The 14,895-nt window shown below is 47.4% G+C and overlaps 1 protein-coding gene across 1 annotated transcript; it reads right to left on the reverse strand.

Annotated features, from left to right (window-relative positions):
- Positions 1–1,761: 1,761 nt before the first annotated feature.
- LOC117891314 (protein jim lovell) lies at positions 1,762–14,082 on the reverse strand. Its single transcript, XM_034796726.1, has 4 exons — positions 13,827–14,082; positions 8,766–10,977; positions 5,867–5,998; positions 1,762–3,015 (listed from the first exon to the last, which is right to left on the reverse strand). Exons 2-4 carry the CDS (start codon positions 10,936–10,938, stop codon positions 2,171–2,173), a joined length of 3,150 nt encoding a protein of 1,049 aa, XP_034652617.1. The 5' UTR covers positions 10,939–10,977; positions 13,827–14,082; the 3' UTR covers positions 1,762–2,170.
- Positions 14,083–14,895: the final 813 nt, after the last annotated feature.

Below are 14,895 nucleotides of genomic sequence, written 5' to 3' on the forward strand. Positions count from 1 at the left end.
CGCTGCTGATTGCGCCGCCTAGTTTGCCTCTTTCAGGGACAGATGGCGCCTGCGATGTATTTTAATAATAAAAAAAGAGTCTCTAGTTATGTACAGTAAATCGATACCTATTGATAGTTGGTACAAAACAATTCTACGATAAAAATACTGAAAAACTATTTTGGAAAGTTGAAATGGGATTTTGGAAAAAGCGCTCTAATTCAATTTTATACCCGGTGATCGAAGAGTAAATAGGATATATGTACATATGGTAATGGTGGTCGGAGCAATATGCTTTTCGCATAGAAGGCAACGTTTCGGTCCTATTAGTATATATGTACATATACATATGTATATTCTTGATCAGCATCAATAGATGAGTCGATGAAGCCATGTCTGTCTGGAGTTACCAAAATTTGTCTGAAGACTCATGCAGTCGCTCCACCCACCCCGTCCAGCAGCTTTTTTTATTTCTTGCACATTCTCTCATTCCCCACTCAGCTTCGTGCAGTGTGCGTCTCAAGGGAAGGGGGCGAGCTGGGGGAGCGTGCTGATGTGTTTAGACATGGCTATATCGACTCGGCTATTGATGCTGATCAAGAATATATATTCTTTGTTTGGTTGGAAACGCTTTCTTCAGTGTGTTACATTTTTTCTTCACAAATACAATATACCCAATTTACTCTTCGAGTACCGGGTGTAAAAATATATTTCATTTGGAAGTAAATGGGGCTTTTATAATAATGCGAAGCATTATTTTCCACTCAGAAAATATTTATTAGAATATTTCTTGCCATTAGCCATATGATAGAAGGAAATTCAAAGGAAACACTTATTTAACCTTTTATTTAATAACTTTTACTATTTATTGTAATGCATACACTTCAATTTCCTTTTTACTTAAATATGTACGTTCTTGTTTGTTATTATATTTAATATTATGTGTGTGTTCTTGAGCTTATAAATTGTTAACACTACATGTTAAAAATTAGATTACAAAACTGATAGATCTGTGCGGGGGATGTATGCCTTCGATTTACAAAGCGGTGTCTACAAGTACATTAATCTGTATGTATATATTTGTCTGCATTAGCCATTGAGTGCGAAGGGAAACGGCGCGCTGATTGGGGAATATGACGGGCTCAGGATGTGCACAAATATGAGATATGGGAAGAGGTGCAAATGCCTGCTATACAAATAGAAATGCCTACTAGAACACTTACTACTACAAAGGACTACTCCTTCTTTATTTTTATAAAATAACATTAAAAATTTTGGTACAGTCATCGGTCATCGGCTATTGATAGATCGATATTATCAATACTACTAACTACAAACGATGCATTACAATATACGTCTAAGAACTGAGGGGGCTGTGGCAGCAGATAATAGCTGTGGAACCTGCGGATGGTCCACAGTCCCCGGGGTTAGCCCATCTAATGCTGTTGGTTTGTTTGGTGACTTCTACATATGTATTTACAAGACTCTCTTAAACTTCGCATACACTTTTGATTATATTCCATTTAATACTTAAAAAATAACATAATAATAATAATAGTACAATATTCAGCAGAAATTGTGTAACTGTATTGCCTCAAATGCTTTGTAAGCTTTGTCGTATTCGATTACTTAATGGGAAATTAATAGCAAATCTCAAAATAATATCATCAATAAATACATTATCATACAATCGGGTATCGGTAATAGGTAATTGGGAGTAGGGAATAGGAACTAAAAGCGCCAGCAAATCGTATCCTTTGCTTAGACCAAATAAATAGGGAATCCTCGCGAATAAAATATTGTATTTAGGGCTACAAATGAAACTAAATAGTGGGTTAAGGTTACACATATTGCATATCGATTCTGTTCACAGTTTTCAAGTCCGCAGCGGTGGAACCGGGTGGGCGGCAGGACATGTCGCAGTCGTTGGCGGATGGGGATTGGAGCCCTGCATCTGGGTCTGCAGTTGCAGCTGGCGCTTGGCCCGATAGCGTTTCATCTTCCGCCTGGCCATAAAGAGATGGCCGGGCTTAAAGCTGAGATCGCGACACCCCAGGTGGGGCAGGGCGGATCGCGGGTGTCGAAGGGTCGTTGGAGGACCTGGGCCTGCCGGATTCTGCTCCTGGTCGAGCTCGAACGGCGGGAAGTATATTGGATTGGCAGCCCCAGTTGCCCAATCCCGCCACATGTTTCAATCCTGCCCAGCAACGCCATTCAGTTGCGTCAAGGGGGGTCCCGTCGCTGCCATCTCTCGCCGTTGCTCCAATGAGAGAGGAATCCCTTGTCCCGCAAAATCGTCGTCCATGGAGGAGGACTGCTTAGAGGCCACCGACTTGCAGTCCTCATCCATTGTCATTCCCAGATGGTGCATGGCAGCCGCTGCATGGTGTCGCTCTGCCGGCGGCAGAAGATTCAGCATGCTCAGGGGCAGTCCCGGGAAACCGCCGGAAAAGTCGTGATAAAATCCTTGGGGATTGAAGGGATTGAAGAGGGCATTGGGTCCGCCCAACAAATCGGGCTCTGAGCTGCCGCTTCGAGGCCCGCCTGGAGGACCCAGAGGCAGTCCCAGCTCCAAGTCGAGTGGCCCCAAGGAACCGAGGTCACTGGGATGCGGCATGGGAGGGCCATTTCCACTGGCCGAGCCGCAGTGTGGAACATTCCCGTTCCCAGAGCTACCCGACGTATTGTTACTCGTCGAGCCCTTCTCCTTGTCCTTTTCCTTGCGGTCCTTGTTCTTCTCGCTCTTGCTGGAGTTGCCACCGCCTCCGTTGCCCCCACTGATGCCCATCTGGAGCATCTCAATGGGTGGCCCGCTGATGCAATCCTTACGGAGCTGCTCCAGCTTCAAACTCTTTCCGTACTTGCCCCGCACATACATCAGCAGGGAGTTGTACGGTATGCCAAAGATGCGGGAGGCCTGCGAGGTGGTCATCTTCTTGTTCCACACGTGCTGAAGGGCCTCCGTTAGCTCTGTGTTGGTCCAGGAACGAGGTGGTCCGCCCCGTGGTGCCGAGTGCTGTCCCTTGGGTCGTGGCACTGCAAAAGGAATGCGATAATGTCGATTAGGCCAAAGTCTTGCCTAACCAAGGGATGGAGGAGGAAAGGAGTGCTTAAGGCGCCACAAACACGCATAGGCTTGTGCAAATATCGGAGCTTATCTTGTAGCTTAAATCTGCTAATGTTTCAATCTTTTGGCCCCATATGCTGCCTAGACAACTTCGCTGAAAAGTCGCCCATTGTCTGGCACTGTCTGCTCCACACAGCTTCAGCCTTCAGCTCGTACTCGTACTCGTACACACCCTCCAATGGTTCGTTCTTCGTGTGGCACCAGCTCGCACAAAGAGCGATCACCTGGCAAACCGAAAAAAAAAAAACAAAAGAGCAAGGGAGAGAGCGGCAAACACTGCAAGCGCTGCGGTGGTTCCCATTCTGACCCGGCCCTGGCCCGTCTTCATCTCCTGACCGGCTTTCCTTCTATATGCAAATTACGACTATGCATCGACTGTGGCGTCACATGCACCGCTAAAACTCAATTTAGATCCCCCAGATATCGACTAGCAACAGCAACAGCACCACCAACAAAGCCACAGGTTCCTTTCATGACTCTGTCGCTGGTTGTGTGACAATGGGCGCCTGAAGTGATCGACGCGAAAGAAGAGCGGGATGGATGAGCGGCAGATGAAGACAAGCTGGGGAAAAATATGTGGCATCAGTTTGCAAGCAGTACTTGGTATTAGCAGGATAATTCCGACTTATCACTGAGACAATTTCAGTTTTTACATTTATGAGCTCATTCTTGCTCTGCTTTACTCTCCATATGCAGGGTCGCAAGGAAGGTCTGACCCATAGATTCCAGTTTATTTAGCTCGGGCTAAGAGCAACTGCCAATACACCAATAAATAGCAAAGACCAGCAAAGATTATTGGGAATTAAAATACGTGGTCTTTCTATCGAAGCTCAGCCAGAGACAACAGCCTCCTGTTCGTTGTTGGCTTTCACATGAACGAAATTCGAATTTTGCACTAATCACGTTTCACAGACGAAAGATGGCAAAAAGAATGCCCAAATGAACAAATGAATGTGAACAAATCAGTTAATCACACCCACACGGATGCAGGGTGGGCCAAAGGGAGAAGCAGAGCAGGATGAAGACAATGTTGAGGAAAGAGACGAATGGTCGCAGCGAACCTGCGAGGGGGGCTCCAACTACTGCTGCTCTCTAGCTCTAGATTGGTATCAGTGGAACAGTGGAACGGGTTTGCAGATTTGCAATAAAGAATATCGTGCTATGCGGCAGATTTGCGTTTTGTTTACTGTCTTACATTGTTGTAATTGTGTTTGTAAGAATATGGAAGATGAGATACCATTGAAAAGCGAAAATCTTCCGTGACTGTACTGTACTTTTTGGTTTGCGGAACATATGGTCACGATTTTTGCTTTGCTTCTTCGTTATTGCTTCTATTGATTAGCGATTGACCAGAAAATTAAGCAATTATCTCTAGCGTGTGTGAGACTTTGAACCCTTTGAAATCGTTGTATAGGCTTCCTCTTTCAATCATGCTAAGCGAATGGCTTGATGGAGCATATGCCGGCGCTTGCACATAATCGAGAGCTAATCGCACACGAGAGGCTGCCCGAGCTAATAGCCAGCACTTAACCCCCACCGCCATCCAACTGTCAAATAAACTGTCAGGGAAAATAGCTCACATGCAGATTAAAAAATCGATTCACACAATAGCAGTCCCCTCTTCCTTCCGTTCCTCCACTTCTCGCTTGTCAATCACTTCGCAATCACAGAAGATAATTGATTTCTGAACCACATTTACGAATTGTGGAGTTATGACCATTACAGGTATACGGAAAACATCATTGCTTTCTGAGGTTTCACTTGCATCACATCGTCCGTAGGTGAAAAATGTTGAAAAACGATAAAAACGTAGGATAGAGACAGTCTTTGCGTTTCTGACTCGTTCGCCCATTTGTCAATCAGAAAAAGCGACGTTTTCGCTTGCGCTTTCGAGTCTACATTTACGATATGCATAGGTGCACATGCTGCCCCATTGAAGCAACCAATAAAGAAACAAACAAACACAATTTCTTGAACGATCCAGCGATTGCAGTGAGCGCACAGGAAAACCACAGAAACAAATTTGCCGCCTCACATGATCGCACGAGTGATCAGTGATCGCATCTGGAACAATCTGGTAAGAGGTGAGGTAGAGGATGTGGGCATGAGCGACAGGCATGAGCATAGATCTGCCCCCAAGAGGAAATAAAGAGGTACTTGGAGTGCTGGATGAAAAGAGCTTTGGGATATTGGAATATCAGGGAATGTTTGATATTTCCCCACCGATTTCTATGTAACCTAATCGGCTGCAATTTAGCCACTTTTAAACCGGCTATGACCCCTTCTATTTACTCCTCAATTACTCACAGTTGATCTGGAGCTGAATACTGAAGAGCAACAGGAACTAAAGTGTTTTCTTATTTCTTATTTTCCCCAGCTCGAATACGTGCACCAGAGTGCAGGAGATCAAATTTGGGGAGGGGTATAGAGTACAGGGTGCAGCGTGCAGCGTATAGAAGGCAGAAAACTTGGCTTGAACTCTGGAGAACAGCAACTCGAGATCAATCAGTCAGGTGTGAAGTATTGCAACAAGGCACCGAATCCGAACAGTTCGCTCTGCAAATGCCATGCCCCAACGTGATCGACGCCAATCACGTTGAAATCATTTCGAACCTTTCTCGCTGCAGTGTGGTGGTTTCTGTCTACTGTTTGCTGTTCCTGCCTTTCCAGTGGCTCGTAATTGTCTCTCTGGGGTTAATTAGGTGTTTGCTGAGCTCGGGAAAAGTTCATCTTGAACAATTATGTGCAAAGGCTACTTACTTTTTTTCTTAAGGAAGGGCGGTGGTCCGCCGCTCATGTCCCGTGGGTCACTCATCTCCATCAGCGGATTATAAAGCTTGCCGGGATCGATTCCGGGTGGAAATAGGCCGAGTGGGGAGTCCAGGCCAAACACTGCAGTGAAAAATATTGTTGAATAAAAGACAGTATTGATTACATATTCAAATGAGTCCAAAGAATGAGTGCACTTGGCCATATCTTGTCCATCACATAAGAGTTAGCAACTGCTGAAAATCTCGAGGAAGCGACTAATTTTCCGGCTCACTGATTACCCAGGCGAACTAATCGAGGGCCAACCTACTCAGGGAGTCGCACAGAATACCAATGGATGTTAAACAATAGTACGTCATTATCCCATTAATATTTTACGCTTGGAGTACACTTCTAGAACAGCTTCTACACATGAGTGAAACAATTGAAGCGCTGATGAGGCGCCAACAGCAGCTGAAGGATATCCAAGCAGGTTTGCAGTGCCGTACCTGAGCAAAGGAGCGTCAGACGAGAGGCAACGTATAATATTGACATTGTGTTGAAAGATTTCATAAGTCGCGCAGAGGGTTCCGGGACAAACCCGCACAGAAGGAGCAGAAAGAACGGAACGAAGACAATACAGGGGCATGTGGATAAGGGGATGGATGGATAAGTATCTGTGTCTAAAGGATATGTTGTATCTGCATCATAATGACTCAAATAACGAGCGCACATTGTTTGGGTCTGTTGTCTGAAGTAGACATTACAACACGCCGCTCCACGTATACGCAATATTTCTTCGATTTTTCTCTACTTGTTTTGACTGTGTGTGGAATTAGTGGCTTTCCTTTCAAATGTTTGAAGGGGTCTAGAACAGATAGACGTCCATGCCGTTCTTCCCCCATACGTCAGAAGCTATTAGTTCAATGATTTTCGCACCGAAAGTATTTCGGCAAAAATAAATAAAAATCACATTCCCCATACGAGCTGGAAACGGTGGCAAGTCTCTTCCTGGGCTGTCTGCGAGACTCCTGTTTGGGTTCTGGGAGGGGCGAAAGTAGAAATACACCATGCATGTTGTCGTATGGGATATGCAAGGAAGCTGCTTACAAGAGGTCCTTGGTCACAGATATGATGATTCCTAAACAAAAATCCCCTTAGCTGTGCAGTAGCAAATTGGAAATGGCTCAAAGCTTGTAATCTACAACAGAACGGGTGTACCATCACAGTCATTTACAGGGTAACAAGTTCTCCATGCCTTGGTTATTGCTTGAGTTTTCACAGTTCTTTCTATTTACGTTTGACTGGGCCGTATCCATGTGCCTGGATCCTTCATTGCCTGCAGCCTGTTTATGCAGTAGTTAGCGATTTGCTCGCAGACGCGACTTCAGTGCGCTCAAGCTCCACCTCCACCTCCACGCCGCCTCCCCGTCCTGGCCACCCTTTCCATAAGCCCTGATATGTTGTCTGAAATTTTTGTCGCATTAAAAGGTATTGCGCTTCCTGCCTTCCTGACTACTACTTGGCATTTTCGTACAATTTTTCATATTTTTGTGCCTTAATTTATTTTATATCCTCTGTGCGCGCGTCTCGCCTGCATTCTCCCTGCTGCTGCTTTACCCAGGTGAAGGTCCTGGGCTTCTGCTGCTGCTGCCTCTGCCATGGTCTGAGTCTCCCCGAACGGATATTATTAATATGAATATCGCGCGACTTATATGCAAAAGTAGAATACGGGAAGCCCAACCACGAGACGTCATTCTCCTTCTTGTCTTCTTTTAGTCCCCTTCTAGCCCCCTTCTGGCCATCGTATTTTTATTTATGCCACCGACGCTGCCAAAGTTGTTTGCCAAAAGGTTTAACTTGTGCGCTCCGGCATACTTTAAACACAACACATGGAAGGAGTGGAAGCAGGGCTGCACGGAGACCTGAGGCGGGGGCGTGGCAGGTTGGCAACTTAAAAGTCATTTCGCTAAACGTCTGCTGACAGTTTGAACCTAGTCTGAAAGGAGTCTTCTCCTCACATGTTGCAAGAGACACAACATAAATTTCTTGCGCTTTCTGCACGCAATGTCAAAGTCCCTCACCTCCCCCCCACTGCCTAACCACCACCCTCCTGTCGGGGGCTCACCTTTGCACCTCAATTTGTGGCTGTGTGCGCGTCGCCTGACTCTTCCCATGACATAAAAATAAAAGAAATCATATATTGAATGTATTTCGACTGCACTCCAAACGTGGGACTCGACCGCATTCGTATTTCGAGTCTACCTTATGACAGACACTGCATGTGTGTATGGGGGCGTGGAGCGAGCAGGCTAAACTGTCAAATTATTGGAGCCCATTACCATGTCATTGCATTTCAATATTTCTTGCGAGCTGTCTACAGAGAAAACTATTTATGACTTAATTAGTCGCGAAAAATTACCCTATTCCTTCAAATACATTCAGTGTTTTGTGTGTGGCTTGAAGCTCTTAAAGCGTTCATATGCTGCTACTTGAATTCAGTCAAAATGGTTTGGTAATGGCTTGTGGCCTCTGAACAGGTGAAATAAGCCTTAAAAAAAAGGGCACTCAAAAGCGAGAGAAACCCTAATGTGCTTATAGGAGCTTTGCGACAAGAGGACTGGGCTTCTTCAAGAATACTCGTAGCATGAAGACACTTTGATGCTGCACAGAGGCCACATGTTGCATTCTACCCAACCCACAACTGGAAGGGAAAAAGGGACATGTAAACAAATCAGAAGGAGACTCCTCGAAACTCTCCGTTGAGCTGACTGTGGGGGCGAAGTCCTGCCGAAGAGTATGGGACTTATCCTTTTTGAGGACTTCCGCTGGGAAGTCACTGACCGATAACCTAGTGACCTCTTTGGACTCGAAACGAATAAAGCTAAGTGTAATCAAATCTTGTACTCACTGTGCGGCGGCGTCAGCGTCATCGCGGAGGACATGCCGGGAAAAGGCAGCGGCGATGGCGGATGCGTGTGCGGATGTCCATCCTGCTGACTGAAGTGTCCGGGGAGACTCATCGGCGAGGACGGGCCAAACTCTTTGGCAAAGTCTTTGCCAAACTCCTTTCCAAGCTCCTTGCTCAGGCGGTTCATACTCTCCTCCAACCGTTCATGGGGCGCCTGTCCCGGACATCCGCTTCCCGGCCCGCCACTGCTCCCAGGTGGCCCTCCGTTGGGTCCCCCGAACGGGGACATGACCATGGGCCCCAACATGCCGTTGCCAAAAGCGCATTGATCGCGGGGATCTCGCGGGTCTCGTTGATGCATGGCAGCTGCCGCAGCTGCCGCAGCCAGGGACATCTCCATCTGGTGCTCCATGTGGTGAAAGGGATGGTCTCCGGCACCGGCGGCAGCCACGGCGGCCGCCGCTGCGGCATGCATCTGTGCCTCTAGTGCCTCCATGTGGCATGGCGGGCTGTCCGGAAGGCCTGGGGGCCGCATGCCGGGCGGAGGGAAACTCATTAGTCCGTTGCCCCCCGCCGAGCAGCTGGTGGGCGTATGGATTGGCGTTGACGATGCGTTGGGATTTGCATTCAGCTGTCTGATATCCTTAAGAGACAGCATGATCCGTTGGTTGTTGTCCTGGAGTTTGCTGCTATTGTTGTTGTTCGATTCACAATCGGATGAGTGGGTGGTGTGGTGACTGATGTCCTTGTCCTTCTTAGTGGTGCAGAGGTCCTCGGGCCCATCGCTGGGGCAGGGCGAGGGGATTGGCGACATGGCGGCAGCATTTGCGGCGGCTACAGCCGCCTGGCGCCTCAGCTCGTTGGTCGTGTGTATAAGCTCTTCTATGTCCTGTTCTTCCTCGTCTTCGTCCTGATCTTGATCATCTTCGTCCTCTTCTTCGAGCTCCTGCTCGTTCTGGTGGCTCTCGTTCCGACTCAGAGGCTGCTCACTGTCTTTGGCCATAAGCTGCTTCTCGTTCGGCTGCTCCGTAGACACTTTCAGAGCCTGTGAGGAGTCCTGCTGAGCCTGTGTCGATTCTGGTCCGTCGTCCTCCTCTCCCCCCTCCTCTCCCTCCATGCTCTCTAGCATCTCGTGTTTAATCACAGTTTGCAGTGTTTCCGCCTCGGGCTTGTTCAGGGCAAAGTCGTGCGGGACATCGCCCGACCGGCGTCGCGGTCGCGCTTGCTTGCGTCTTGGCATCGGCGAACTTCCACCCAGCTCCTGGTCACTCTCCAGCTCGCGATCGCACTCCTGCTCCCTCTTCCGGCGCAGCCTTAGCGCCGCCATAGAGCTCGCGGGGTTGCCAAAGAGGTGTTGCCTGGAAGGCATTATCAGTTTACCATCTGATGCTGCCTGGGATGGTCGGACCATCGATGGCGACTCGTCCTCAAAGCTGGAGGAGAGCACCGATGCATCCAGCAGCCCGAAGTCATCGGGCGAAGCTGCTGGCGTGGGCGTGTGCTCCGGAACGGAGCTCTCGACGAGTCCTCGCACTTGCAGGGACTCTCCCGCCTGTATCAGTGTCTGCAGTCGCTGCTGGGGCACGCTGATCTCGCCGCGGTACATGAAGTCCACAATGGCCTGGACGACCCAGCCGCGGAAGTCCTTAAGCACAATCACTGGGTGCTTGCAGGGTGTTTCAGCGAAAACGCGCTGAAAGAAGGGGGAGCATGCGGACAACACCATTTTGTGGGCCCGGATCGAAGTCTCTGCACAGACCAACGTCACGTCGACCAGCGTTTTAGTCTGCAACAGGGCGTCGAAGGCCCTCAGGATGTGATTCTGATGATTGTTCCAGCGCAAACTGTAGTGATCCTGTGGTGCCGTTGCTGCGATGGTACCACCGAGTGCCCCACCGCCTAACGTGGGGGTGGCCGGTGTACTATGTCCTGCAGGAGATGCGTGTGCCGCCATTGTTGCTTTAGTGGCCGTTTGACTCATGTTCAAGGGCAGGGGGGGCGGTGTGGGCGGCGTTGTGGGAGGTGTGGAGTGCATGGGGCCGTGATCACTGGTCGGGGTCTTGGCCAGCAATGGAAGGGGCAGCGGTAATGTCGCCACCTGTCGCCCAAAGTCGTTCATGTTGCGCGACGTCAGTTTACCGCGTTTATTCAACTCCTCGGCGTCCTTTAACATTCCCCGCTCCAGTCACGTGCAAAGCTGCGCTCCGCTTCTCTGTAAATGGAAAGTGAGAGAGAGAGTGAGAGAATGGCAGGGGGGATTCAGAATGGGGTTACTAGAGAAGAGACGAATAGGCAGAACTTAAGGATAATGCAAGGATAAGGCGTGCTCGTATTCTCCTAATGTATTATTCGTATTCATGACATATGCTGTGGGGCATGGAATACTCGTATCTGTGCGGCAGGCAATATGTGTGATAATATGTTAATGAGTCGCGGCATACATATATCATATTTTTTCGGCTGGAAGCATGAGGCAACAAAAAAGCAGCACGCAGCAGGTAGCAGGCGGGTGATGAAGTAAAACAAAAGCTAAGGACCAGACAATCACAGTTGCTACGTGTCGTGTCGCATATCCTTGAGGATATCACATGCAGATGTGTGATGTGTGTTAATGGCTCTCCTCTCCCAATTCTCATTTTTTGTCTTTTCATAGAATCTGTCCTGATTTCGTTTCTGTTTAACTGTACAGTGGTGGGAATAGGATTTATTACTTGCAAATCGCAACGCATCGAAATAAACCAGGATATTTTTCATATCGTGCACTTTCATCCCTATCTCTAAAAAGTGCTGATGGACCACAAGTAGTTCATTCATTCATTTCATCACTCATGGATTTTCTCTCCAGTTGATACCACAGTGCATTCTGGAGAGCTTTTCGCTCATCTCAGTGCGTGGCATCTAATTAATTCAGCAACTGTGTACCCCCGTTAACGGGATGCTCCTGCGTGTGTGAATTTTTAAAAGAATCACCAGCTGCCTGACTGACTCCGCCGAAAGCCACGGGTCCACGTAGGAAACTTCGGAATCCCCCTCCCAGCGACTTCTTGATGCAAAATTAAAAAACTTTACTAGAAGCGTAAGCAAAATAAACATTTTTATTTGCCGTAGCTGCTGCATCTTTGGCGACCTCCTTTCTCCTTCTCCGTCCGTTTGTGGAGCGGTTAAGCGGTTGGAGGTTGGTGCTGGAAGCCGCATATTAACACATGCTTCTGGGGGCCAGGAGCTATAGCTACATCTATAGCTGGAGAAGAAGCAGGACCAAAGCCACAGTCAGAACCAGAACCCGAACCAGAGACGGAGCGAAAGGATAACCACGCTCGAGTGCAACAATGTGCAATTAGCAGAGAACTTCTCTGCTTTCGCTACCTTCGACTTCTTGGGTTTCGGCTCTTCCACATTTTTGGCCCGTTTCTCATTTGCGGTCCTCGGCAGCTGAGACAACATTTTTATTTATTTATTTTACTTTTCTGTCGAGTGGTGCGACAGGTAAAAGCAAGTTAGTGGAACGCCAAGAAGAGAAGCGTTTTTTTAAATTAATTGTAATGTAAGTCGCTTGAAGGTGGCTGACGAACGGGTTGACGGGTGGTTCCTAGTCAAATTTAAAGTTAAACTTTAACAGGAAACACCAATAACATGAACTAGAACATGAGTTAGCAAATTTGTATTCTACCTTGCCTAATATCCTTTCACTTTACATACCATTTACGAATTTTCCAGTTTTTAAGTAGATTTCCGTAGGATTCTCTTTAAACCTCTGTTCGATGCTTAATTTTCACAACGACTAAATGTTTTTTGAGAATGTACATAAATACGAATATGAATTCTTTTGATCAACAAATCAACTCTCTCACAATCGATGATCTGGGAGTAAAAACAAAATCCTCAACTCATATCAAATCCTGTGCAAAAGCAAACACAATACTTGCACTCGCGTTTGCGGAATTTCCGTTTAACAAGCGTCCTCTGCGATCTCGTGACGCGTGTTCCCGTCGAGGGTTTGCAACAAACTGAATATGAGTCTATGCAAATATGTAAGCGCGCAGCTAAGAGGTACGCTTTTCCTTTCACCTATGACCTATGGGCCTGGCCTGCCCTCATCACCCACCACACACCACATGCACCCCGCACACACATGCAACCACGAAACACCACCAGCCACCACCACACAAAATCACACCCATACATGCGAATGGCTGGCTGTCTCTCTGTCTGTATATATTTTGTGTATGTGGGCAAGAGCAGGATCAGTTGAGATTTACTCTCAAATTGCCCCGCTCGACCTGCCATAAAATTTCCATCTTCCTCGGCCTTGCAGGTGATAATCAGGTGCGTGATCAAGTATATTGACACACACAGACAGACACACAACAACAACATCTAAACAGAACAAAGAACGGACCAAACCAGACACGGAATAGGTAGACGTTGGGTTAGGCAGGATATTTGCACTTTAATGGCCGCTGACAGGTCTATTTGTGACCCATTTACAAGGCTATTTAATATATGAATGCATGTGTGTATGTACATATTGTATGTGTGTGTTTCTGTCTGTCCTTCAATTTGGCCATCCATTTTCGAGGAAATGCGTTTGGGTTTCGTTTGCAATTTTTAGCACATGTTTCTTTAACATGTTTCTTTATGATAGTCTCACGACTCACTTGTTACACTCAAACACACACTTTTGGCTAAGAAGTACAATGCTCGTTCGATTCTGAATAATAGAAGAAAGTCACGATTGGGGGCTATTAATTTTTAAGCTTTCAAGGTGTTTAAAACAAGATAGGCAGATGTACAGACTGGATGTCGTTTTAATAGCTCGGATCACCGATACTACAAGGGTAATTTAACTCATTAACTGCAGGGTGTAACAGAATAGTTTTTAATATTAACAGAAGACACTTGTGATCAGAAAGAATCCTTTAACGATTTCTAGTCCTTCAGTTACAGTTCGTTAAGAAACTTTAAAACGATCGCGAATTAAAATGTGTTTAGCATATTTTAGCGTGTCTATGAAGAAGTTATGTGAGAACTTCACATGAAATCTTTTAATTGTAAGCTTACTTCTTAAATCAACTCGAGTTTTCGATTGTAATTATTGGCGTCGGTGTTATAGACGGCCTTTAGCCATCGTAACGGTTACCGGTTAGCTGACAGCGGTTAACGGGTAGTCGAAAAAGCTCACGTACGAGTATGTGCTGCCGCCGTGTGGGTCGTCGCGTGTAGATTCGAACCGTTCAAACGTCACAAAGCGACTAATTCAAATGATGTCGGCACGGCCCGAAAAAAACACTGTAACGTCGCAGCAAACAGGAGCAGCAGCAGCAGAGGCGGCAGTGGCGGCAGCGCCAGCACACACGCGCCACTGCCACCCCCAATTGCCACGCCCCCAGACCGCGTATGCTGCAGTCGCCCACGTACGCGCACACGTATGAGCATCGAGCAACAAACAGTACAAGCTTGCGAAACACATGAGGATGCTACGTTCGGCAGGACGAAGCCTGCCCCGTCGGTCGGTCGGATCGAGCAACGACGAAGCGGGCAGGCAGCAACTGCAGCAGCGACGTCGACTACTTTACTCCTTCATCATATAAAATATATATTTTTTCCCTTTTCACAACAACAACAACTACAGCAGCAGAAGCAGCAGCAGCAGCACGATGAGTAGCAGGGACAAGAAGAGGAGAGCCAGCAAGGATGTTCTCGTACGTCACGTACACCGAAAAAAAAAGTATAAATATGTATATATGTATGTATGTGTATACGAAATACATTTGCATACACATGCGTACCCGAGCCCGAAGGCGAAAGGACGAGAGCCGAACGAGACAGAAACGAACGACAGCGGGCACGAAGTGTACAAAAAGAGCACGAAAGAGCGAATCCCACACACACACACACACACACACATGTGGAGGCTTTGAACGGTCGCAAAGAGTAATAGCCACCACCAGACAAAAACAGCGATAACTGGAAAGACACCCACCCACCCCGCCGGCGTGGTTGTTGTTGTCTATTGTTGGCCCACATGGAGTTTACTCACTCGCAGTTGTCACACGTTGGCCGCCAACTGCGCGTGAGTGTAACATTTTTTAACGGGTCCCGGACCCCACGACGCCAACGTCGACGCTGA

Source organism: Drosophila subobscura, chromosome E (assembly GCF_008121235.1).
Source record: "Drosophila subobscura isolate 14011-0131.10 chromosome E, UCBerk_Dsub_1.0, whole genome shotgun sequence".
NCBI lineage: Eukaryota > Metazoa > Arthropoda > Insecta > Diptera > Drosophilidae > Drosophila > Drosophila subobscura.